At 45.5% G+C, this 26,240-nt stretch overlaps 1 protein-coding gene across 1 annotated transcript in view; it reads left to right on the plus strand.

Moving 5' to 3' along the window:
- The window catches only part of LOC119436878 (cytochrome P450 4V2), a 121,815-nt gene extending 101,568 nt beyond the window's left edge, over positions 1-20,247 (plus strand). Inside the window, exons 7-11 of the mRNA XM_037703901.2 lie at positions 380-553; positions 4,663-4,836; positions 5,573-5,639; positions 10,842-11,021; positions 15,352-20,247. Of these exons, the coding sequence (XP_037559829.1) occupies positions 380-553; positions 4,663-4,836; positions 5,573-5,639; positions 10,842-11,021; positions 15,352-15,539 (783 nt within the window). The 3' untranslated portion in view covers positions 15,540-20,247. The remainder of the gene's footprint in view (positions 1-379; positions 554-4,662; positions 4,837-5,572; positions 5,640-10,841; positions 11,022-15,351) is intronic.
- Positions 20,248-26,240: the final 5,993 nt, after the last annotated feature.

The raw sequence follows: 26,240 nt of genomic DNA on the forward strand, positions 1-26,240 counted from the left end.
GTCTGGTTATGTACCCTACAGTTTAAAGTATCTACAATGTTATGCATTGTACATCAAGAGCGCAAATATTTCACTAGGAAAAAATGGGAAGAACTAACACGTTTGTAACGCAGGATAGAAAGCTAGAAATTGTTATAAAACGTGGATAACGAGTGACTGACAAATACGAACTGCACCGACACTCGTTATAACGGATGAAGTGCAGTTCCTTGATAATAACTGTCCTTAGTATTGCGGAAAGAGCACCACAATACAACACACAAGAATAGCGGAAGCACGACCCACACGGTTGAGAGCCATACAGTAAGGCTTTTGTTAATTAAGTTGAAGAAAGTTGACAATTAACGAGACACTATTGCGTTCGCCGGCTGGCGTGCAGGTGATACGTGAGCGGAAAGACGTCAAGCTCTCCGAGAAGCGGCTCATCACGGACTCCAGCGACGAGCTCAAGAAGCGCCCAATGTTCCTCGACGTCCTGCTTGACCACCACATCAACGAGAACAGCATCTCTGAAGAGGACATCCGCGAAGAGGTGGACACCTTCATGTTCGAGGTACGGCAGCTGACCAGAGTTTTCATGGTCGCGCGCGGAACAGGCGGCTGCGTCTACTCGATTACTTCCATTGACACCACATTGGCCTACCATTAAGTGAAAATCTACTTCGTGTGCTTTCTCAACTGTTCGGTAATGAACCTATCTTACATCAGCGACGATTTCACCGGAACTATGGTGTAGTGCACAGAGTAAGTTATGGAGAGCTGCCTTTTAGCCGCAGTCATGATTATAAACGCGCGAAATGTAGATTGAATGAAGTTGAACAGGACGTAGCCCTGACTCTTGACTAACCACTTTTATTGATGTGCGCAAAGTATGCTAAAAAATCAAACCAGCAATGCAAACATTTGTTCAACGCATAGACGAAGTACTCAGGAAACATATTTCCTTCGGCGTCAACGCTATATCGACGGCTGGCTGAAGCTGGCATCGCCAATCTTCGCAATATAGTAGGATTTCACATACTAGTGGGATGGATCGTCCTTGTGCCTAAACAAAAAAATCGTGTTATCTAAGACAGGATTACACTGGCAAGCGTGACAATGCATCTCCAAGTGTGCCAACTCGTTATTCTTAAACTGGGGATGCGTGTTCTGTCAACCACCATTTCAACCAGCCACCAGTCTGACCTATGTAACAAAATCCACTAGAAAGCGAAATGCGAATTAAGCGAGACACCATTGCAGTCCGACATCTAAAGATCTGAGATGTTTTACACGACCGCCACCCCTTATGAGGCAAGTGGACCGTTCGTCCTTTCCGGGCACTGCCGGTGCACTTCGATGCAGAGGCAAAGAAAATAACGCATCCACTTATAAATAAGCAAAAAGACTACGGCTGGAACTTCCTAATTATTGAAAGAGGCAGTATAACACAGATGTATGCGAGTACGGCAGGCATAGTCAGCGCCAAAAAAGCGAGATGTTTAAAATAATGACATATTCCGCCGTAATAACAGTGGTGGCTACTAAACTAGAAGGTCTCACCGATGCATCGCTGTGTAAACGCGCATGCGACCGCTGTGCGCTTCGTATAAAAGTAACAATCTGGCCCGTTTGGTAGCCGGAATGTCCGGAATGGTAAGGCGCCCTTGATGTGGATTCTGGCAACACAAAAGCAAGGATACGGTTTTACTGCAGGCATTTTTAGCTCGGTGGCAACGAGACAGGCCTGACGGCAAGAATACGGCTTAATGTTGCATTCGGTACAGGGCATCTGGCAAGCAGGCAGGATTGCGAGAAGATACATAGACAGCGTGTCGAATCATTATAGGGCGTCAACGGCTATATAGGTACCTATATCTTTGGATTGGGGAACCTCACGCCAAATATTTATCAGCTGGCTTCTTTAGCCCGCTGGAGTCCGTTGGTAAACTGGAATGAGGTGCGGAAAGTGCATTTGTGGGAAGTAAATAATGCGCAATGACCCGCCGTGGCAGCTCAGTGGCTATATGGCCTTACGCTGCTGAGCTCGAAGTCGCGGGTCCGATTACGGCCGCGGCGGATGCATTTCGATGCGGACGGAATGCAAAACGCTCGCGTACCGTGCATTTGGTCTTATATGCTTCAGGAAGATCAGGTGGTCAAAAAGTAATCCGGTGCCTCCACTACAACGAGCCACGTAATTGGATCGTAGTTTCGGCCAGGGCAGAGATCAAAGACCTGATTTAGGCCTTCTTGCGTGGGTTCCGACTGTCGGCTTGCCTATACACGTGTCATGTGCCCTGGAGCTGTAGTTTATAACGAATATTTTCATTTTCCATCATTTTTGCCGTTCATCATCACCGCGCACGAAGTCGTGCACCCGGTATAACCGCGGTAAGTCGTGTCAAGGGATGTCAATGTAGATAATAGTAGACGGATGACAAACACAATCAGAAGAATAGAATCGCAACCAAAGTACAGCCCCAGGCCGACTTTCTGTTAGGTGACTGTGCATCTCGATAAGCTGAGGCTGGTTCGTCTTTTCTGAAGCCGAGGGAACCTATCCCCTAAATACATGTGCAGATGTGATTGCTGCAGATTGTTTATTTAATAATTGCTATTGATTTTCCCCACTGGCGTGTTGCTTTTGAGACATTTCTATGCAACAATGTTTCTGTGATTTTATTTTAATATGGTGATCACTCTCACCTTTCACTCTAGTTGGGTTTCTACGTTTCATTGCATTATAATAAACTTCGTGATGTGTCGCCCATTTTTTATTTTGTTTTCAGGCGCTCTTTCTCTGACTTCTTGGACGACAGGAAGGTGTAGTGCCCTTTCCGCTAGAATTTTACAGCCTCTTCATTACACAAAGCAGAGGTGGATTTGGTATTTACGATTAATGTGTCTCTTCTGTCTGCGTGCATACACAATTTATAACAATAAACAAAAAAAGACATCAATCTCACTCTCTTTTTTTTTTTTTTTTTTTGTAGGACTGTCATGTCACTCTTTGCATTCGAGCAACGCAACAGCAAAAGAGAACTGTCAACCATAATAAACCAAAGCGTTGATAAAGACTATTTCTAGGAATGTTTACAACACCACCATTTCTGTGGCACTCTCCGAACCCTCCAAGCGGTCGACAATTCACGCATAGCCTTCACGGCCCCTTGTTGTACCAAAGTCACAAAAATATTTTTCCCCATGTTTGTCATTGTTTATAGAAAGAAAGAAAGAAAGAAAGAAAGAAAGAAAGAAGAAAGAAAGAAAGAAAGAAAGAAAGAAAGAAAGAAAGAAAGAGGGAAAGAATCAAAGAGAGAAAGCAAGGAGAGGAAAGGTAGGGAGGTCAACCAGACGAGCGTCCGGTTTGCTACCTTACACTGGGGATAAGGAAAAAGGGGAACAGAAAGAGAGAGAAAGGAAACACTGTGTGCTCGCGGGAGGATGCACAAGACTATGAACAGTCACTCAACCCGGTGCACTTAAAGAACTGTAGTAGCGCTCGAATAGCTTTCTGCGCCAGCGATGGACGTCGGGACCGCGATCCAAGAATATTCGTCTCAGAAGTTCAGCTGGCTTAGTGCATTCTCTAAAGAGATGCGCTGGACAGTCACGAGCGCAACATGTGCTCGAGGGTTGCTTCGGATTCACAAGAGTAGCATGTTCGTTTATCGTGCATTCCAATATCGTAAGAATATGCGTTCGTAAATGACACTCCCAGCCACAGGCAGTCGATCCAGCAAAGTTGAATCGCCGAATGGCAGGATAGTTGCCACTCACAGCAACCACAAGATGTCCAGGGTACGCAAGACGCGATCTTCCTCAAATGTGAAATTCTATAACACAAATAATAATAATTCAGTGTTACTTGTTTCCTCAAGTTATCTCTCGATGACAAAGCACCTCTTCAAGCTTTGTATGAAAAGGTTAAATGATAAGGTTTTACGACCATCATACTGGTGCCAACCACGGTTTCACCAAGAAGTTCGGCGTCGTCCGTCTTCCGTTGCTGTGGTTGGTGGTTTCATTCTTGCCACTATGCGGAACAAAACTGGCAAGAACAGGTCACGTATACAGAAGTGTGTACACCGCGACTGCGGGGGCCACTCGCTATTCACTCTCCAAGTGCGAGTGGAACGCTGCACAGAATTTGCCTGGACGTTTCATCCTCGTTCAGCCCAGCGTTCGTTCAGCCTTCTAATCTAGCTCCTACTTGCAAAAAGCTCGCCGCAAACGCTGCACGGTTGCCCGTCTTCGCATACGCTGCGTCGTTCACCTTCTCCATCAGTTCCACCCCCCATCCCTCTGCCGCTGCTCCACCGTTCTCTTCTCCCCACGCTCACGTGTTCACTGCGTGGTTGCAACCTACCGCAACTTCCCAGCTTTCCTCCGCCTCCCGAGATCCTTATCGCCGCAGGCTGAGATATCCGCTGTGCTGTCGGTGGCTGTCACTGTCTCAATCCAAAAAAAAAAAGCTTTGTTTTTGGTTGTAGCAAATATAGGTTCTGCGAATAAAGGGCTTTCAGTGTTTCTTTCTCATAAATGTTTGTTCTAGAAATGTTCGCTTGCAGAATAAAATTCGGAATTGAGACAGCGCGGTGTCGATCAGTGCGGTGAAAATTAAAATTTGTCACGACACCGAGAGACGTGTCACTCAATGCGTTACATGTGCACACGCAGGGACACGACACGACGTCAGCGGCCATATCTTGGTGCATCTACTTGTTGGGCCAGAGCCTAGAAGCACAGAAGAAGGTACAGGACGAGATGGACCTCATATTCGCCTGCGACCGAGACCGCTATGCCACCGTAGCTGATCTCAAGGAGATGAAGTTCCTAGAGTGCTGCATCAAGGTACTCTGCTGCACCCAGGTGTTTCTAGTCTCCTTTGAAATGCGTAGAACAGAGCTGCGACGTGACGGTATGTCACATTATAAATATTTCTTGCTCTCACTCAACTCGAGGACTCAAGCGGCGCGCACGGGAAGGACGTTAACTACACATTCAGCATAGAAACGGAAGTACAAAACGTGACAATTCGCTACATCGGGGAGGAACAGGTGCGCAAGCAAGCAAGCCCACACACACACACACACACACACACACCAGTCTATATGCCACCGTTTGAACATATACGCATGTTTGCAGACGCAGTGAGAGAGGAAAACGAGCGAAAGTAATTTGCATCCCCATGTGCTCAACTTTCATGTGAGTAGCAATGCCACAGCAGTCTTAACTTGTAATAAAATACAGCTTTGTTTGATTCTTCGAAGTTCTTTGACCAAGACCACAGTCTTGTTCGTTGAAGACCGTAGAATGGAGAGCCTCGCCCCCCACTTTCCTTCTGAATTTTTTGCGACCATATTTATGTTTGTACCGTACGTAGATGGCGTGCCGGAGAACCCGACTACGCTCTACCCGCTCCTACCCCCCCCCCCCCTCTACACCTCCGCCATTTTTCCTCGTGTGACCAAGCTATGGATACCGCACTGATATTTTGTGTTTGCTGCTCTCGTATATTCGACGCTATCTCCTGAGATATCTTGCTCTTGCATCATCTATAAAAGCTACTTTATTTATTTTTTTACAGGAGAGTCTTCGATTGTTTCCTTCAGTGCCTATAATCGGCCGAGAGATATACAAAGAGTTCTGCATAAGTAAGTCTTCTTTTTTTCTGATTTTACACGACTTGCAGTCGAGTTTTGTACTAACCGCCTGGAAGTATCAATTTCCTGTTTCCAGCGCTTCGTACCGGGCAAAGTGAGGCCCATAATAGCTAAATGTTGCAATGACAAAGTAGTAGAGTCTGTGCTAAACCGTGGGCATAAGCTGAAAAACACAAATCCTGGCATGTCGCGTGATTACTTGGAAGCAGTACGAGACGAACGACAAAAGCTGCGGCAGTTTTCAAAGCGATAAAGAAAGCTGGTGACCATGTTCGCCTAGTTTGTAACAAGCTGTTGGTCAACAGCGACACATATCTTCGGGGCATGGAAGCAAACTGTGCAGTGCGTGTGTCGCAGCATGTTTCGGAATGCATAAGCCAAACCTTCACCGTCTGCAAATGTGGAAACTAGACGGCCTTCGCAACCACATACCCATAACATTTCCACGAACATGTCATTCTTATACAGTAACATTCGAAGTGTGACGGTCGAAAAACGTGTCATTTTCATCGCCCACTGATTCACGCTCGGCCTCTCTGGTTGTACTATAACCGAGAGGTGGCTTAACGATACCATCTCTGTTAACAAAATTTTAATTGCGTAAGCATTTCTATGGTTACCCGACGAGAAAACTGTCCGAGCGTCCGTCCGTCCTCCGCGTAAGACGATCGCTTTCAAATTAGAGCCAACAGCAATGCTTTTGCCATCTGTGGAAGACGACGACGACGAACGCGCGAGAAGTGGCATGTGCGCGTCTCTGTGACCAAGCAGGCACGCACTAGGCACACCTTTCGTAAGCCAGAACTGTGCAGCGGCCGTGGCTTCGGATAGGACCGTCATCAGCGCACCTGGCGCCGCCGCCTGCAGTAGTTTGCTTGCCTCATCAGTTCACGTTGCGCCGCCTTACGCAGCAGTTCGTGTGCCAGCAGCGCTGTCGCATTTGCCGTAATGGCGCCAAGACGACCGCAGCCGCTGAGCAGTGCTAGGGTTACCAGCAGTGTTGAGTGTGAGCACTCCGCACCACTTCGTTGCTACGAAATGCTTATGCGTCATTCAGATAATTCTCTGAGGAGATTCTACGCATTTTTTTTTCTTTCCACATCTGCACACATCTTTCCTTGTGATCGACGCAACCACAGAGGAGGTGGCGTGCCCATACCTTTAAAAAAGGTTTATCCTTGTCTTTCCCATTGTCATTCATACATTTATAGCGCACGTTTTCATTTCACTTAAATGCTCAAGCAGAAATGCTATCATAGGCATGTTCTACCGCCCTCCAGATAAGAATGATGCAATTTGAAGTGAGTTTCCAAGGGTTCTAATTGAAGTGCGCGTGCTTTTTCCATGTCCTACTCTCATTATTTACGGTGATCTTAATTTACCCGTTATTAAGTGGAGTACGGAATATGCCGCAGCTGCTCACGCTGATGATTCCCTTCACGGTATGTCTAGAATGCACGTTATCTCAACTAGTTACTCTCCCAACCCGTTCATCATGCACATCGGCCGATATTTTAGGTCTCATCTAGACGCGCGATTCTCTAATCTGTTGCGACATCACTCACCTTAACGGGCTGTCTGATCACGCATTTATAACAGGTCTGCTTAACTTCACGATAACAACAACAAAAAAAAATAAAAAATAACGCAACTAAATGCATTAGATGCTACAATAGGGCCAACGTAACTCGGATTATTTATTGAATTCATTACCTTCGCCGTCACATCCATGGATACATAGTTCTCTTTAATAGTTTGAGTGGAATGAGTAATGGTTAGAGGCGCCTTCCCAAATCTTATCGAAACGCGGGTCCTTGTCGTTAGCATTAAAGGCAACAATACCACCCCTTAATTCAAGAAACGCCTGGAGCGCCTCAATTATAAAAAGAAGCGCCTTTATAGAACGGCGAATAAAGCAGACAAAAATTCCGAGACTTGACAAACATATAAATTAAGTAACAATCAACACCAATCGCTAGTTTGTTACACATGTTGGCACTTTGACAGTCATCATTTAGTATCCTTACTGACGAATAACCCTCCGCGATTCTTGCGCCTATTAAATTCCTGTTCTCAGCCTGACATAATCCTAAGTAATTCTGGTGGCGACGTAGTTCACGAGTTACAGTGTGCCCTATTACTAAATGACGTGTTTTGTTCAGTCTTCACCAGCGATGACGTCACTACATGCCCTGCCTTGCCCGCACGATCCGATATCAGCATGTCTGAAATTATTAACGAGTAGGCCATTCTTACCTTACTATACAGGTTTACAAATTCATCTGCATAGAATTACAACGGCTACTAAAGAAAGCGTCACAGGGTCTCTCTCGATTACTGTCCGCAATATTCACGCAATCACTTTCCACCGGTTCCATTCCTCATGAATGGCGAGTAGATAAAGTCATCCCATTGTACAAATTAGGCGAAGGTTTCTCACCCCTTAACTATCAACCAATATCATTAGCCAGCACAATTTGTGCTCTTGAGGAACATATTATTCATTAGCAAGTCATCAAAGATCTCGAAGATCACAGTTTAATATTTAAATATCAGCACCACTTTAGAAAAGGTTACGCTAAAGTGACACACAGCTCGCTTGATTTCTTCACGAGCTGTATTCATTTATTGACGCCGGATTCCAGGCTGACGCAGTATTTCTAGACTTCTCCAAAAGGCTTTCGATCGTATGCCACATGACAGACTCCTGGCGAAACTTTCAGGTCTGAATTTTCATCCCCATGTTTTAGAGTGGATAACTGATTTGTTATCATCTAGACTACAGTACACCTTCGCTAACAACTCTCACTTAACATTTAGTCACGTCACGTCCGGAGTGCCTCAGGGGAGTGGGCTTGGACCGTTACTGTTCCTTGTGTGTAGAAATGGCTTGCCTCATGGTGTTTCGTCCCGCATTAGACTTTTTGCCGATGATTGCGTACTTTATCGTAACATATCTTGTGACAAAGATCATGTAACTCTCAAAAAATGATTTAGGTGAAATTAACACATGATGTAAATCATGGTTAATGCCCCTAAATCGTACTAAAACTAAATTTATGTCTTTTACCCACCGTTCCACCCGAGTCTCCACTTCGTATCATTTAGAACGCAGACGTATAAGTATCTAGGCGTTCATTTACATTACGACTTACCGTGAGACAATCACATTTACTCCACCCTTGCAGCTGCTAATCACCCTCTTGGCATCATCAAATGCAACCTAAAGCACGCTTCTGTTAACATACGTAAACTCACACTACACTAATCCGCCCGAAGCTCGAATACGCATCGGCAATATGGGATCCGGATCAGGCATACATCGTCGACGACATTGAATCTGTTCAAAATCGGGCTGCTCGCTTCATCTTTTTCGACTCTTCATCTAACACTAGCGTTTCATCATTAAAAGCACGTGACGATTTACAAGCGCTATCTCTTCGCCGCAAGTCAACGCGTCTTTGCCTGCTTCACAAACTTTATCATCATACTTCTCTTCATGACGATTTCTTTCAGTCACCGCCTGTCGTTTTTCCACGCCGGGATCACAATTTCGAAATCAACCGCGTACCGTGTCACACGTTACATTATGCACGCTCTTTTATACCCCGCACTATCATTGAAAAGGAAAAGCTTGCCCTCTTATATTTCCAGTGAAACTGACCCTGTAAAATTTCACGAAATGCTACGCCGTTTATTATTTGCCTTTTTCGTGTTTTGTTTGTTGTGAGTTACTAATAAATACTTGTAATATTACCGTAGACTATGTGAGCGTGCACATTTTTTCACCCTTCTGGTTGTGCTCTGTGCATTACTTTTTTTACATTTTTGTAATTTTTAGTATTTTTACATTTTGCTTCTTACTAGCTAAAGTATGTTAGCATACTTTTGCTCTATAGTTCATTGTATCGTTTTCTGCGATTGCTACTTTGTAATGACTTTCATGTATGGACTACCCCCTCTTATGTTATTTATTTATTTTTATCACATTTATTCACAGTCCTCATCTGAGGACTGTGAACAAATAAATAGCCAGTGAACAGTGGCCAATGAACACAGAGATATATTAGCCAGCAGAAAGTTTGGCAGTCACCACTGTAATAGCCGAATAGTCTAATACCTTTACGCCACATGAACAAAGGACCTACTTCTAAACAAAGTAGAAAATGTAGGGCCAGCTATACCGCGCAAATATTGATCCAATGCAAGCTACACACCATGTGCTCTTCGCGGACGATATACCTTCATCCGTGTGCAATATAAAACGGAACATCCGAAAAGCATTCAAGCATCGAATATTCCACAGGGCCCACCAGCTGGAACACATTGATCCATAAAGGAGTTTCAAACACAGTCGCCAGGTAACAAGATAGCCAAGGTACCAAGGTGACAGATCTATTCAGGAGTAAAATTTACTTCGAAGTAAATTGGGGCATACCGTCGCCAACGAGTGCCGCCGAGCTCAACCTACCCGTTCCTATGCCGCCAAAGGCTCGTTGCTAAGAACCTGTGAAGCCATGCAACGCTTAGCAATGGCTCGCAGTCTTCGGCACCCGAGAAATGCGTCACTGAGCAATAAGGTGGTGCTTACGCAAGTCAAGCAAGCAAATAAAAATGCGCAGCCCCGCCTCACATATGAGCAACACGCTAGACGTACGGCGGCACGGCTGATCAGTTGCTTCACGGCGCGGAAGGGGTGTAGGAAACGCCTGGGGCATCCAAGGAAGAGGTGGTGGGCTCAGCACACTTGTTGGCGACGGTCCGTCCTAGTTCGCTGCGAAGTAAACTTTACTACGTGATAAATCAGTTTCATCAAGCAGGCCCAAGTCTGAGTTCGAACATGACAAGTGTACGCAGAACTGCGAACTTTTTCTTGTTGAAACGTCAGGTGCATAGAAAACTTTAAGTTCAACGCAATATAAAGTCGCCATTGCCTTTCAAGAGAGAGCAATGTGTTTGCTCTCATATTATACAGCAATATAAACTGAGAAAAATATGCACAGAATGTACACTCCTGCACCCCACCTCGACAGCAAAGCGTATATTCTGGCGCACTGAGGGTCGATTGAGGCTTACCTACGTCGGAAACTCCTTGTGCATGGGCCTTAACTGCGTTTGCAGGCAACTGTCATTGGATTATCAAAAGATCAGCGGACCAACCTCTTGATGGGTTTTTTTTTCTCTCGGGATCAGACGGTCGAGTGGTGCCGGAAGGCTCGATCGTGATCATCTTCTCGTACATGCTTCATCGAGATCCGAAGACCTTCCCGCAACCGGAAGAGTTCCGGCCTGAGCGCTTCCTGCCGGAGAACACCGTGGGGAGGCATCCCTTTGCCTATGTGCCGTTTTCAGCTGGACCACGGAATTGCATCGGTGAGTGCCCAGCTGAGCGCTTGTTTGGGCCGCAGTCAAAACTCGCAGTGGACTCGCAGAGGTTTTCTTCGCAAGTGTTTAATTGGTTACATTAATCAAACGATTACTCATACAGATTATTGCGAGAATACTACGGACGTTTGTCGTTGGCCCTTTATGGGATGCACTAGAACAGAATGCCAAACCCGCGAGGTGAGAATAGCCAACATACATTACTTAGAACCTGCTATGCACACCCTAAGAAAGACTAGAGCGTGGTGTAAGAGATAATCACAATACCCAATTAAGGCAAAACGGAGAAGAGCAATAAAGCAGACGTGAAGTAACGTCGTGATGTGTCGCCTATCGGTGTTTGCTTTTTTCTTCTCTTTTTTTTGTATTCACTCTATCGCTGCGACCAACCACTACTTAGAGCCCAATGAAACATGATAAGAAGTGGCAGCGGTTAGATAAGCCGTAAAACTAGCGTGACGTCTTGACATGGATCGCAGATTGGTGTAGAAAGAGAGAAGCAGTATCTGAGCCTGCAGACGACGGTTCTTTGTTACGCGAGCTTTCCATGATGTAGTGTTGCCCTGAAGGGCCTGGAATGATCAGGAAATGAATTCAACGCCTGTTGGTTGCCTTCCGTCGAGACCCGAATTAATGTACGTTTGGTTAAACCTAACAATTTCCGGCCAAGCACATCAGTCTAAACCCGCCAGTTTCAACACATGATGTGCTTGCGTTGTAGTGCACGTTAAAGAACCCCAGGTGGTCAAAATTAATCCGGAGCCCTCCACTACGGCGTGCCTCATAATCAGAACTGGTTTTGGCACGTAAAACCCCAGAAAGAAGAAGAACACATGATGTCATAGAACCAAAGAACATGATGAGCCCCTCACAGTTATTACTGTTTTTCTCGTAGAGTGTGATATTAAAAACGGGTATCTGTGGCAGTGCAAAATTGTCTTTTTGATAAGAAATCAGGAAATTAGAGGGAACGGTTTCTCAAGTAATAAGATTAATCAAAAGGATAACTAACAAACATAACGTAGCACCATACCTCAGATGGTATGTGGTTGAAAAGAACAAACTAGAATGCCTAATAAGAAAAGTATACAAGAAGGCATTAGGACTACCAATAAGCACTAGTACAGAAAAACTACTAGCACTAGGACTACACAACACATTGGATGAACTCATAGATGCTCAGTGCATATCACAGTATGAAATACTCTTTATGACAAAGACCGGAACAAGTATATTAGAAAGATTAGGTATTAACTACCACACACAGCACGGAGAAAAGAAGGAAATGACAAGAGAGATCAGAAATATGATATTGGTTCGCCCCCTGCCACAGAACATATATCACACACAACATGAAGGACGAAGACAAAGCAAAGCTAAGGAGACAGAAAAGATTTGGACAAGATAACATAGCAGTTTTTGTAGACGTAGTTACACTCAAACGCAGGAAAGGATTCATTGCAGTCGTAGTAAATGTCAAAAAATAATGTGAAATAAGCTTTGCAATAAAGACAGAATATACAGTATCTAGGTCAATTACTCACAGGGGACCCTGATCACGAGAAAGAAATTTACAGAAGAATAAAATTGGGTTGGAGTGCACACAGCAGGCATTACCAAATCCTGACTGGGAGCTTACCACTGTCGTTGAAAATAAAAGTGTACAATCATTACATTCTACCGGTGCTAACATATGGGGCAGAAACATATGGGGCAGAAACAAAGGAGCTCGAGAACAAGTTAAGGACCGCAAAAAGAGCGATGGAACGAAAAATGTTAGGCCTAACGTTAAGAGACAGGAAGAGAGCGGGAGCAAACGGGGATAGCCGATATTCTAGTTGACATTAAGAGGAAAAAAATGGAGATGGGCAGGCCATGTAATGCGTAGGATGAATAACCGGTGGACCATTAGAGTTACAGAATGGATAGCAAGAGAACGGAAGCGCAGTCGAGGATGGCAGAAAACCAGATGGGATGATGAAGTTAGGAAATTTGCAGGCGCAAGTTGGAATACGCTAGCGCAAGACAGGGGTAATTGGAGATCGCAGGGAGAGGCCTTCGTCCTGCAGTGGACATAAAATATAGGCTGATGATGATGATGATGATGATGATGATGATGATGATGATGATGATGATGATGATACAGAAGCAGCAGAAGAAACGGCGATAGCACGATCCATAACACAAACTCAAGCATACATAATAATCAGTGACTCACAGGCAGCAATTCTAAACTATGCAAATGGCCGAATATTCCCAGAGGCGCTACACATATTATTGAAAGGAGCCAAAAAAAAAGACAAACACGTTCTAATACTATGGGCACCTGCCCATACTCCGTCCTCATTGGGGGACGGCGGAAACAACGAGGCGGCACACAACGCAGCTCGAGGGCTAACCGACCGAGTTGTGACAAACATTGGTGCCGTCAACTCGGGGGTCGCCGAAGGTGAGGACGGAGATTGGGAGTGGGGAGACAGATTGACCAAATACAAAGATACAACAACACATTAAAAATGCCGAGGTGTATTTACCGACAACCTCATCAAAAACTAAATAAATCCAGTCTGTCCAGTGTCAGCAGTTACAAAAAAAAGGACATACTGTAATCCAGTAATGTGGAATATACTTTATCCAGATATATACAAGACAAACTAATGTAATTTATACGGTTCAAGAGCAACTCTTGAGCATATGCTGTGGGAATGCCAAGGGCTAACGAGTAGCAACAGGGAAACAGCCTCTAGCGAAAGCCTCCGCGCGCGTTGGTGTGCTGTGCTGCTCAGCTCAGCCCCAGAAGATCAACTGTGGGCAGCCCAGCTGGCCGACGACGCCGCCAGAGCCCAAGGGCTTGTGGCAGATGCCTAGGCAGGGTGAAGCCCACCCTATTAACTTGCCGGACACGAAATAAAGTTTTTGCCGACCTGCCTACCTACCTAGAATTTACAACAAAGAAAGAAAATGTGTGTGTGTGCGTGTGTATGTTCGTGTGGTTTTCTTTTAAGCATGAAATGCTTTTAGCTCCTGTTGTCGGCGACCTTCAAGTGACCTTGAGCCAAAAGCAAGGGCCGTTATCTAGGTACTCAAACGAGAACAACACGAGATCATCCAGGCAACCAGTCAAAAGTTAAGCAAACGCGTTCTCTGGCCCCCCACCCTTTGTGCAGGACCTCATTACATACGCTAGTTACTGCCTAAACAAGTTACAAAAAATATTGCTTCCGAGTTCTTCCTAATGTTCGTTCACAATATCACTGAAGCTGTAACTTCTAGTACGCTGAAGGTTTATTTGTCATTTTAAATGGCGACGTTCACAAGGCAGATGCAGGGCACCATATACTTGATGGTCACCTTTAGGCGCTGAGACAGGGTTGCCTGTGGTCTTTTCAGCGCTAGCGGTCCGTGAGTTCCACGGCGCGAGTTTTGCGCCGGCTCGAGAGATGGCGCCATGCTGCGTGACCAAGCCGGCAGCGTCCGGCTTGGTCACGCCATTGCGAACAATCAGTACACCCATTTTAAGATTGCGGCTAGTATCATCTCCAACCAGTCTGCTTTGCCGGTAGCCATTTCATGCTTACATCTACTCTCGATTAGGGGAGAGGCAGCATTTTTGTAAGGTCATTTGCTCGCGTAATGCCATGCCCCACTATTGCCGGGATCGGCGCTACGGATGATAAACAAAATTCTATAAAATCAGAGGAAATTCCTCCTTATAAAAAAACGACCTCAAAAAAGGTATTCAAGATTCCGATGTGGGATACCAGCATTAAGTAGCTGCAGAAGCGTTTCTGGAGACTTCTTTCGTCGTACTCTCAATCTTTCTCTAGGCACCTTCAATGACACGAAGCCTGCACGTCCCTGTCGTGAGGAAACCAGAAACATTATGAACATTTATTGTCAGCAGAAATGAGTAAATTATGCGCAGTTAACGCAACCTGAACAAGTGCTTGATGTCGTTTTCATCTTTTGTTTCGTATGCGTGCGTGTGCGTGCGTGCGTGCGTGCGTGCGTGCGTGCGTGCGTGCGTGCGTGCGTGCGTGCGTGCGTGCGCGCGTGTGTTTTCTGCGTTATAATTCAACCTGTTCGCACATTACAAGCTACAAACGTGGGTTACGCGACGGTGCATATAGACTGCTGTCTTCCGCTACACCGAGCAAAAAGAAACGCTTACAAGTATTCTAGCTGTATGACCACGTGCAGTTTGCTACGTGAAGGTAAGGAAGGGTTTGTTTGCGAACGCTTTCAGAAAGCAAGAGTTTTGTGTTCCTTCTTTGCCTGAGCAGTGCTCCGTTTACCTCTTCATATCCTCACCTTGCAGGCCAGCGGTTTGCGCTTATGGAAGAGAAGATTGTGCTGTCCAACTTGTTCCGGCGGTTCAGCGTACGCTCGCTAGTGCCCCGCGACCAACTCAAGCTGGCTGGCGAGCTCGTGCTTCGAAACCAGACGGGCATCGAAGTCACGCTATCACCCCGACAAAACACCCACGCCGTCGAGAAACATGGATAGAGACTGGACATCTATCACCCTGCCTTCATCGAGTTTTTTTCTCATGTTCGAGCTCTGTACAGAATTGTGCGTCCTAACTGTGTGTGTATGGCGGAAGGCACGAGCCTGGGCACAAGTCTGTCCATGCACTCATATGTCTGTGATGTCGCGCAGCAGCGGGCTGATGCGCACGCGTGGTGTGGGTGTCAAAAGCCCAAAGTTCGAACCAAACGCACCGCGCAAGCGCTCAAATGTCCACGCGCACGTTATATGCTCAAAGTGATAGAGCCAAAACGACTGAGCGATTAATAAGGGCGGGATCCTGGTTGCGCACTTCAGTTTTAGACATGCGTTCAGAAACATGACTGATCATTCAGGAGAACGTTTATTTAAAAGCGCCCTGGCCAACGATTAGGGATCTTGCGCATGATTAGGAGTGACGACGTCCAGTCATGTTTCTGCTAGTTTACAACTTTTGATCTGTCACTTCCATTTCCCCTTCCGCACTGCAAGGTAACGAACCGGGCTTTAGCCTGGTTAATTTCCTTGCTTTTCCGTTATCACTCATTTCTCTCTCTTTACGGAGGAGCGGGAGTGCAACGACTTCGCACAGCGCAGCAAAGTTAAGGGCCACTCTACGGTCGACTGGAGCTCTTTGTGGACCACGCGATCTTTTTGCTGCAACGATTATTGCGTTGAAGGACATGGAGAATAAGAATGAATTTCCTTGTATATTTGTATGTGCAAGACCAGCTTCACCACACTGACGTATGAGTGATAGCATGCGGAGGGGCTTTTGAGCTTCACACACAGTCACATACTTCTTCTGAGGCCCTATATAGTATATTATGTCTTGCAATAATAGGGATGGCCAACAGTGCGGCGTGCAATTTGTGCGGGTGCGACGAGACTCTCGAGCACCTTCTGTGTCACTGCCCATCCTTTGACACTCAACGACGTACTCTCCAATCTAAACTCAACCTGTTAGATAACAGAACGCCCTCGGAAGAAAAGATCTTTGGGCCATGGCCTACGCATTCTTGCATGCGAAGGCCACAAAAACCCTTCTGTAGTGCGTGAAAAATACTGGATTGCACGAACGCTTGTGATAGCAGAGATTCTCCTGTGACTGTCTCTGCGAATGACTGACTCTATTATTTTCATTCTCTCTGCTTCTCTATTCTTTCCCTTTCCCCCTCCCCAAGTGTAGGGTAGCCAACCGGGCACGTCCTTGGTTAACCTCCCTACCTTTCCCTCTTCGTTTCTCTCTCTCACCAAAAAAAAAAAGCGTGTGCCATTCTGAAAGTGCAGCTGACGGCGAAAGCAGTAAATATGGGACAAACGGAGAAGGGAGCAAAGCCCACGCTTATTTCAAACGTTTTAGTTGTCTGACCTAACTCCCGTGCTAAGTTTTGAGAGGTCTACTCCGAAGCGTCCGCTTGATTTGTACTCAAACCTATGTGATACAGAAGCCAATGCGTTCTGCACGAGTCACCGCTGAAAGGAAATCACGTTAGAAATTGTTGTGCATGACAGCCACATAATTATTGTTAATCGCAATAGGAAGGAGAGAAAAAGTTGTGTTCCGCAAGACGCTCACAGTCATTCCTATTTATCAAGGAGCCCAAGTCTCCAAAACGAAGCCCCAAGTATTAGGAGAGAGACTAAAGTGAGCGACAGACAGCTATAGACTACAGCAAACTCGGGCTCTCTATCTTGTAATAGAGTAAAAGTGTAAAGGGATGAGAGAAACATGAGAAATAAACAACGAAATGTGCTTACAGGCGCAAGAAAACGTTCTACAAACCTCTTAGCCTGCAGCGCAATCCAAATATCTCGAAAAGGGGCAACTGCGGCCGCCGGCGCTAGTAGAGACGAGCGTCCCGCAATCCTGTTTTAACTGCAGTGGTTGTCCCAACCCGCCTAGCGCGGTAAGAGTGCGCTTTATTTTGCGCATTGATGCGACGACAGTGGCAAGGGATGTGTAGACGCAGTTGAGGCTACACCCCAGGGCTATTTGCCATGATTACGACAACAGGCGAATCCACATGCAATAGCGAAGTATTGAACCTGCTCGCGGTAGGCCACATGGGGGACACCTAGGAAGGTTGACTCGCAAATTGTTGTACAGCAGGCAGGTAGTGCACCATCTGCAGGTTTGACGTGCAGCCCATTCACATTTGTATGCTCGTTGTGCTTGCTGCATAGGTATTTGTGGCAGAAAACGTTGCTACATTAGCACATGTTCCTCGAAAACCCACAAAGTTCGAAGCGTTCCGCCTAGGAACTGCGCTCTAAGAATGAAAATTTATTACCCCGAATCCGAGTCATCACCTGCGCTGCATTCACACTTAAGAAAGCGCACGCTATACCTTGGTACTGGGACTCGTGTCAGACTAACTGTGGCGAGGTTATTGTAGCTGCTCAGTATCTTCATAACAAGCACATTTGATACCAAAAATGAAAATTATTCGGCTGTGTTATGCTGGCGTCGGCTGTATTGAAGGATTCAGGTTTCTTGGTGAATGCAAAGTGTAATGGACTTGTGCCCAGGTGATTTATACTCTGCGACTGCGCGATCGATGCGTTATGCACCTGTTGAGACGCGTTGTGATAGGTTCTAAGGTTGACGTCCCGTTTAGCGTTATGTATTTCTCAACAGCCGAAAGTCTTTAATGCGACTTGTTTGAGGCGCCTTTCTTTGTATACTTAAGTCAGAATCACATTTTACGCCTTTATAAGTGGCAAATTGACTTGCATTTGCAATGCGCTCCTTCTCTGTACATAACTTTTTCTTTCTAGTGCGGATACCTTTAGCACTCTCGCTTCGAGACTCTTACTAGTCGAGAAAGAGAGTTTCTGCCTAGGATGCCATACTATAATGAATCTGCGATCACTGCGCCATATTCGCCCAGGAAACGCTCAAGCGTACAACAGCACACATTGTCTAAGAAACTTCATTTTAAGTTAAGAGTAGACTACTGTTATTTATCGTCAAGTTGCATGTTTTCAGAGCAATGCTCGGCGTTGAGGGACTAGGTAGGCATATCATCGCCGGCCACTTCAATGTTTGGCAGAAATAAAAACAATACAAGAAACGGGTTAAAACATAAGTAAAACAACCATTCACCTAATGTGAGCAGGATAAGATCGCGACCAAAGTGACTGTACTTGCTTGACAGAAACAAATCCCAACAAAAAGTCTTAGCAGTGACGAGTTGCTTCGGAGCAACTCAATAAACTTCGAACCCTTCACAACGCGTCATAAACGTCAACGGCAACCATGTCCGCAGACGTCTGCCGGGCGCCTTCCCATGGAAGCACATAATTCTGGGAATTTCATGCACGCATTGTATTTTTTTTTCATCATGCAGGAAGAACAACTCATCGTCTAGTCAACGTGCTGCGCCATACAAGTCAGGGTTTCTCGCGTCCACATGTTTGAACACGTTGGGGGTTGTTTTTCCAGTTTTGTGTGCGCACTGCTTTCCTTCATTACAAGCCACGCATAATCATTCTTCCCACCACTGTAAGTAACGCGGCTATCGTAATAATTGTACGTGCGCCTGCGCGTCAGCTCGAACAGAGCGTTGCTACTCTGAATATTCTGTAGAAACAGCTGAGACGTTCAATCAAGGTAGGCAACGCATGTCCATTTTTAATTTCTTCTTACAACAGCCGTTGCACTGAAGTAGTTTTGTTCGAAGAGGCGATCCTAAAAAGCAAACAAAGCAAGGCCATTCGTCCGTTAACACACATTCGCTACTACAATGTACAAAACATCGCGGTGTGCGCAGTGTCGTTGGGTGATCGGCAATGTTTCAAGATGACATCTGTCATCAACGCCTCTAAAGAAAGGCGATGAAGAACACGATGACTAAATTAGAAACAGTGCGCTTCCATCTTTTTTTTTCAGCATGTAGGAATTATGCAGTTTTTAGGAAGGAGATGCATCGATGGCGGAGCTATCTTAGCAGTAGCATTGGAGATTGCTCCGTACCTTGGAGCAATGTCTAAGGTACGGATGGCTTCTTGTATCTCCAAAATGTGGGCACCTCTACGAAGGAATGCGTTCATCAACCGTTTGAAAAACGTATGCGCAGGAAGCTATACGCTCTTGCCTAAGGAATGACAGAACGGGACTGACAATACGAAAGTTTTGGTAAACCTTTAGCGTTGCTTGAAAGAAGTCTTTCCGTATTTCTTCTAGATTCACGATAGATCAAAACATAAACATGAATTGGTCTCAAGAATGCACGACCAAGACGGCTGCTTCAGTACAAGCTCGCTTGAAGTTTTGCGCCCTTTTCAAACGATTTGTTGGTTCTAGGCTGAACATGAGTTATAAATTATATTCTATAAGCTAACGCAGTTCAGTTTTCAAAGACGCCGTTTTGCAAGCAGAATGAAAGCACTCTTACAGAGGTTTTTGATTGATCACATCGCACTGATTTGTGCAGTCATCGCTTTCTGTCTGCCGGTGAGCGCTCACATCTGGTCACAATCAAAACCGTGATCTTTCTATGTAACCATTTGCAGCGCAGTTTCTCTGAAGACTAGTTTCACAACAGTCTGGCCGTCATATTGTTGTTGTTTTTTTTTCATCGTCACAGTTCTCATGTTTTCCCGTTTATTGGCCTGTTCTGTGCGCTACCCTAATTCTTCATTGTACGCTTATATCTTATACTCCGACTTCCTTTTTATGTTGTTCTGTAATAAACATGTCCAACACCGCTATATGTTGCATTGAAGGAACAGTCTGTCATATCGCACCACTTCAACAAGTGCCACTGCATACTCCCCTCCACACAGCACATCGACTCCCGGTAACTTGAGTGCGCTCTTGCTAACGGGTACTGCTGATAAACGCGGTACAGAAAAGTAATCAGATTTAGCGACACCTGCGGCTACAAAATCATCTACTGCGACAGCACCAGACTCTCGGAGCGGACACTGCCGTCATCTGAAGAACAACTTTGCAACGCAGGCAATGTCGTCCTCGTTCAATATAGTCTCACCTGATGTGGCCTCATAAATGCATGCACAGTCACCACCACTGTACAGAAACCACAGGCTGTGACGGGGCACAAAGCCCTGTACAATTACCGTTGCTGTTAAAGCAACAAAACTGATCTTACAGAACAAAGTTGGCTGTTTATTTAATGACGTCGCTAAACTGCTGTATGTACCGAAAGAGGCACGCCGAGCATTCCAATCTCAACTACATGGAATGTGCACCTCTAGAGAGGTTGCTGACACTCCTGAGCAGATGAAATCGTTTACTCGCAACGACACTAGCTATATAACTTGTCGTGGTTGCTTAGTGGTTATTGTGTTGCGCTGATAAGCACGAGATCGCTGGATCAAATCCCGGCCACGGCGGCCGCATTTCGATGGGGGCGAATGCAAAAGCACCCATGTACTTAGATTTAGGTGCACGTTGAAGAACTCCAGGTGGTCGAAATTATTCCGGAGTCCTCCACTACGGCGTGCCTCATAATCAGATCGCGGTTTTGGCACGTAAAACCCCATAACATAAGTTTTAACTGCCTATATACTTGAGTTAGTGGCGAACAAATATTTTGGTGCCGCATGAAATGAAACCCCCGAAACTCTCAGAACAGTGATATGTCGTTATGGGAGATGCTTGTATTCAACCAGACAAAATAGTACGAGTCAGTGTGCGCATTTTAAGAAATTGCCGGACACGAATACGGGGTGGGGTGTCCGAGCCAATTGAGCACGCCCACTGCAGATGAAAAGTACATTGTCCCAGTGTCTTCCTTCGTCAAAATAGGCGCATATGTTTGAGCGATTTTGCCAGAAACGACGATATCGCGAACTTAACCGCACACATTTTGTAAACAGATCTTAAATGCAAAGAATTGTATTCGTGGTGAGTGCATAGGACGTCGACATGCGCGTACGAGGTGACTACAGGGAAAAATCTGCAGTATGCACCGCAAGCTGTAATGGCTGGGAATATTTCTGTGCACAAGACTCCAGACGCTACAGCATCTAGAACACGGTCTTTCTCATGCTTCGTGCGGTTATTACATATACGCAAGAAGGGCCAAAGGACGTTTTGAGCCGACAAATATTTTAAACCTATTGTGCGAAAAAAGAGTATACCCGGCTAGGAGCAAAACCGAGGCTAGTGCTCTGAATCTTGCCATGACTTCAGAGACCGCGCCAGTGCAGCTTGATCTCAGAGGCCAAGCTCCCGCTTGTAGGTGTAGAGCCTTGTCTGTTAGTTACCAAGCCCTCCAGCCCGTGCCCGATGGAGTCGTCGTTTTTACAGCGTAAGCTGTTATGGGCTCATTCCAATAGCCGTTTCGGGTCGCGATGATGCCGTCGCCACCCCCGCCGCGTAACCGCTATCGCTGGAAATGCGAAAAACAGTACCCGGTCTCCGCCGGGATCGAACCCAGGACCGCTGCGCGCGAGTCGGATACTTTGCCATTGAGCCACGCAAACGCTTGTGTTAGCGGAAAAAAACTATAAACGCACATGCAGACGATCCGAGCCTCCGCCAGTATGTTGGCGCCATCTAGTTAAGGCGCAGACGACGAGATGCCATTCAGTCGAGGCGCACAAAAAAAAAACGCGATCCCCAGTCTCCGCTAGTACGGTGGTGCCATCTAGTTAACGTGCCTGCAAACGCTTCGTGCGCAGCTCGCCATCGACGCCGGGCGGACAGTTAAGATCATTCTCGTCAAAACGAGGCGAAGAGACTTTCTCGCGAAGACCCTGGTGAGCGTGGTGCCGAAATTGGAGCTACTCTTGAGCCGCTCCACCAGCTGTGCTGCGTGTGCCGCGCAGGCCTGTGACCATTTTTGTTTATTTCTGCAGTCTATGGGCCCGGAGACATTCATAAATGAGTTATTTTTGTTAGTTATTTTCAGCACAGAAATTTTCAGACATGGCTTTGAAGACGACAGCATCAGTAATTGCATCAACGAAACAGGGGAGATGACTCCAGTCGTTGCTCGCGCGTGGTATGAAAGGACCAGAAGAAATGTTGGGTATGTATGGCATGTAGGACACCGGAATGTTGATTCGGGGGTCGCTGCGAGAAGAAACATAAGCGGGAGCCAGGAGGAAGCATTCCCTTGAAATAAATTTTGTGAAATAAGCACAAGTGAGAGCAGATGAGGCGTAATTCGAAAGTAGATACACAATACGTTTATTTTATAGAAAACACTCCGACTTCACACGAGTAAGTGGATACAACAAAACGGGCGGCATGGTTTTGGACACTTCCGAAAGCATGCGATAAAGTAGCAGGGGCTTGATCCCAGACAGAACTGGCATACTGCAGCTGTGACCTCACTATTGACTTAAAAAGTATAAGCTTCAGGTGACGAGGGGCGTAAGATAAATTTTGGCCAAAGTAAACGAGCATGCGACTAAGATTTCTAATTACAAACTCGTTTCATATTCCAAGGCAAGTCGTGTGCAATGCGTATGCCGAGGTATTTATTAGGGGTAACAGCTGCCACAGCTGTGTTTTTGAGGGTTAAAGCGGGTGATGAGTTCGGACTAAGAATGCGCGATACTCAGAGCTTTATACCTCGGAATGTTAAGTTTATCTCACCATGACGAGAGTTTGTCACCTTGGCAAGTCATAACATCGTTAAATTCATTCATTAGCAAATTAGGCGCTATCAGCAGCGTCTCCATTAAATGAATGATAAATATAAATAAACAATGGTTCACAGCCACTGACGAAGAATCAAACCCATTAGCATGCACGCATTGCGAACGGTTCAAGGACTGTATCCAGCTTAAAACAATTTTTTGAAGGATTTGTCGCAAGGCCATATATATATATATTAAAATATATATATATGGCCATACATCACCCAACGGGTGTAGTTTTCTGGCACATCTGGCTTCAGTCCCGCCTTTCTTACGCCTGATCGCCCGCTTTCTAAGGCACGGCATATGCAGACTGCTACATAGGTGCAGAGCCATTCTAAATTATGAAGTAAACACCTTTACCTTCTTCAGCTGCCTTCTTCACAATTAGACATCGTGGGAAGAAGCACCTTTTGCAATTATCTTCGTTGCGCAAATGATCCCTAATGTATCGGAGGAAATGTGCCTGCACACGAATATTATCGTGACAACGACAAAAGTATATACATATCAGGCGGAAATTAGCATGGGCCGTCTCAATTCTGAGGCAGGCGTCGAACCGATCCGATAATCACACCCGGTGGCTGGGTGCACTAAATCCACCCATCCTCGCGACGCACTGAGCGGCGCGCGTGCGTAGGCTGCATATCAACACTGATGACTCCAGAGTCAAGTACAAGGCTTGTGTGGTGAAGTGAGCGCATCGGAAACATGGCAGGAGGCACGATATACGTGCCATGCGGAAGTATCTGAAGATTTTCGGAAGCGAATTCCTTTGAGGCATATCGAAGCCAATTACGACCGAAGTTTGCGAAAGACGAGCCGAGCGCAGCTGTTAGACGAGAATAGAAGTAGATCCAAAGTACCACTATAGGAGGCGAATCGATAAGGCGCACGAAGTTTCTGGCTTCCTACAAGCCCAATCTGCTGTTTATTAGAATTAATGGAGCTATTTAGTCATAGAAATGCTTGTATGGAAACGTATAGCACAATTTTGCGAGTGCAACATTCTGCCATTTCCTTACAGCTTTTGGCAGAAAGGACCATAGACTAACCAACACAACCGTAATATTGTTGTGCACACGTGCTGAGTTCAATGCACTGCGTATTTGCTAATGAGCGGATTTTCTTAATTTCAACGTTATTATGCGAAAAAGATATCGTTGCGATCCGAAATCAGACCAGAGGTAAGCCTCAAACATACTCAACAGTTCGCAAAGTGCAATTTGTACAAGGGCGAGCAAAGTCGATGACGCCTAAATGTTTAGAATGCCAGACCACCCAGCTCCGCAAGCGATCTTCGCTGCAAAACTGAGCTATCAATACTGCGCTCCAATTGTTTTTGCTGGTAGCAATAGCTACCAAGATGCCGGCGGCATGGCATTCTGCTCCTGCTGCTTCGACAATGTCAGAATTTGTGGGTCGAAAGAGCTGCCAGTAAGCAGCCGTCAAACCTACGAATGCTGCTGGCGTGAAGCAGAGAACTATGCTCCGAAATTTTTCATAATAAGTCGTGTTTGATCCGCCCATTGCGTACACACCTCCCAACGAATATTTCTTCAGTTACGGAAACCAACAGGCCTTCTCGATGTGTATAGCATCTAAAGGAATAAGAAAGAAAAAGTACTGTTCGTTGGCGCCATTTCTTGTCCATGGTACTAAACCGGTCATTAAGAGTTTGCAAGCATTGTATTTTATCAGGCGCTTTGCAACTTGGAAGAAATTTATTACAGATTACAGCGAGTGCGTGGTTTTACATGACCTTAGAGACTGCGCCTTTGGCGAACTGCGATGTCACCGCTCGTCCTCGGACGTGCGGAACCTACTGCACGCTAGCAAAACGAGTTTAAATGCGCGAAAAAACAAAGCATATATTATATATATATATATATATATATATATATATATATATATATATATATATATATATATAAAATCCAACTTACAGCATCAAAGCAGTGGATTGTCAACAGGCAAGTCCAAAACACTCGTTTGTATGAGCTTATCAAGACAGCAATGAGAGCGATCGGGTACCGTAAGCAATGGTGACAAAATGTCATGCGCGAGTTGGAAATCGCGTATTACTCGAGTTCACCACGACACTCCTAATTTTGTACAATCGTAGTCCTTACCGGGAAGCCTGAGCGATAAATCTGTCGTAGTGCGTGGCATTTAAGGTGATATAATGTTGAATCGTTCAGCACCGCTGTATATAGAAGTGAATTGTCTGATGTGCTCAAAAAATTATATATACTTCCCTTAAGAAAAAAAAACTTATTTAACAATCGTTATACACAAGCGCTGACCCATGTCAGCAATGTGCGAGGGAAGTACGAGAAATCAAGAGGTTACCTTTTCGGCATCGAACGTGAGGAATTGTCAGATGAGTTCCTTCGCTTTCCAACAAAAAACTTAAGCGAACATACATTTGCAGAATTGAAGCTGCTGAACACTCAAGGCGTGCCTATATAAAAGTAGTCAACACTATAGTCCCACTTTGGCATCAGCCGCCACGCACTTCCCCACAGAACCTTCAATATACAATGCTGTACAATACTGCGAATTCATTTCGTGCAGAATCAAGACACGCTTATTTCTGAACTGGTGCTAGGCTGGGGAACGAAGATTACGCCTTAGCACTCACCGGCATGAATCACTCAAAAAAAAAATAAAGCGTTGACGTTATTTAAAAGTTCAGTTTTGTTAAACATCTTATAGGTGATCATTGCAATGATGCCTACTGCTGCAAATAATGGTCTCAAAAAAAAAAAAAACTATAGCCGGTTAACTACAAGGCTGCAACAAAAAAGAATACACCAACTGATAGTTCCTCAATGCACCATCTGAGCTTACATCAGACAATATCGTGACTGCGCTATACCGAGGGGCCTAGCACAACTGGACCGCAGCCCTCCTTAAAAATAGACGCTGAAAATCCGTACGCTAAGGTACCGTTATAGAGAGAGCAAGCGAGAGAGGAAAGGCAGGGAGGTTAACCAGAAGTGAATTTCCGGTTTGCTACCCTACACTGGGGTGGGCGATAAAGGGATTGGAGAGAGCGCAGAGAGAGAGAGCGAAAAA

This window comes from Dermacentor silvarum, chromosome 1, assembly GCF_013339745.2.
Source record: "Dermacentor silvarum isolate Dsil-2018 chromosome 1, BIME_Dsil_1.4, whole genome shotgun sequence".
NCBI lineage: Eukaryota > Metazoa > Arthropoda > Arachnida > Ixodida > Ixodidae > Dermacentor > Dermacentor silvarum.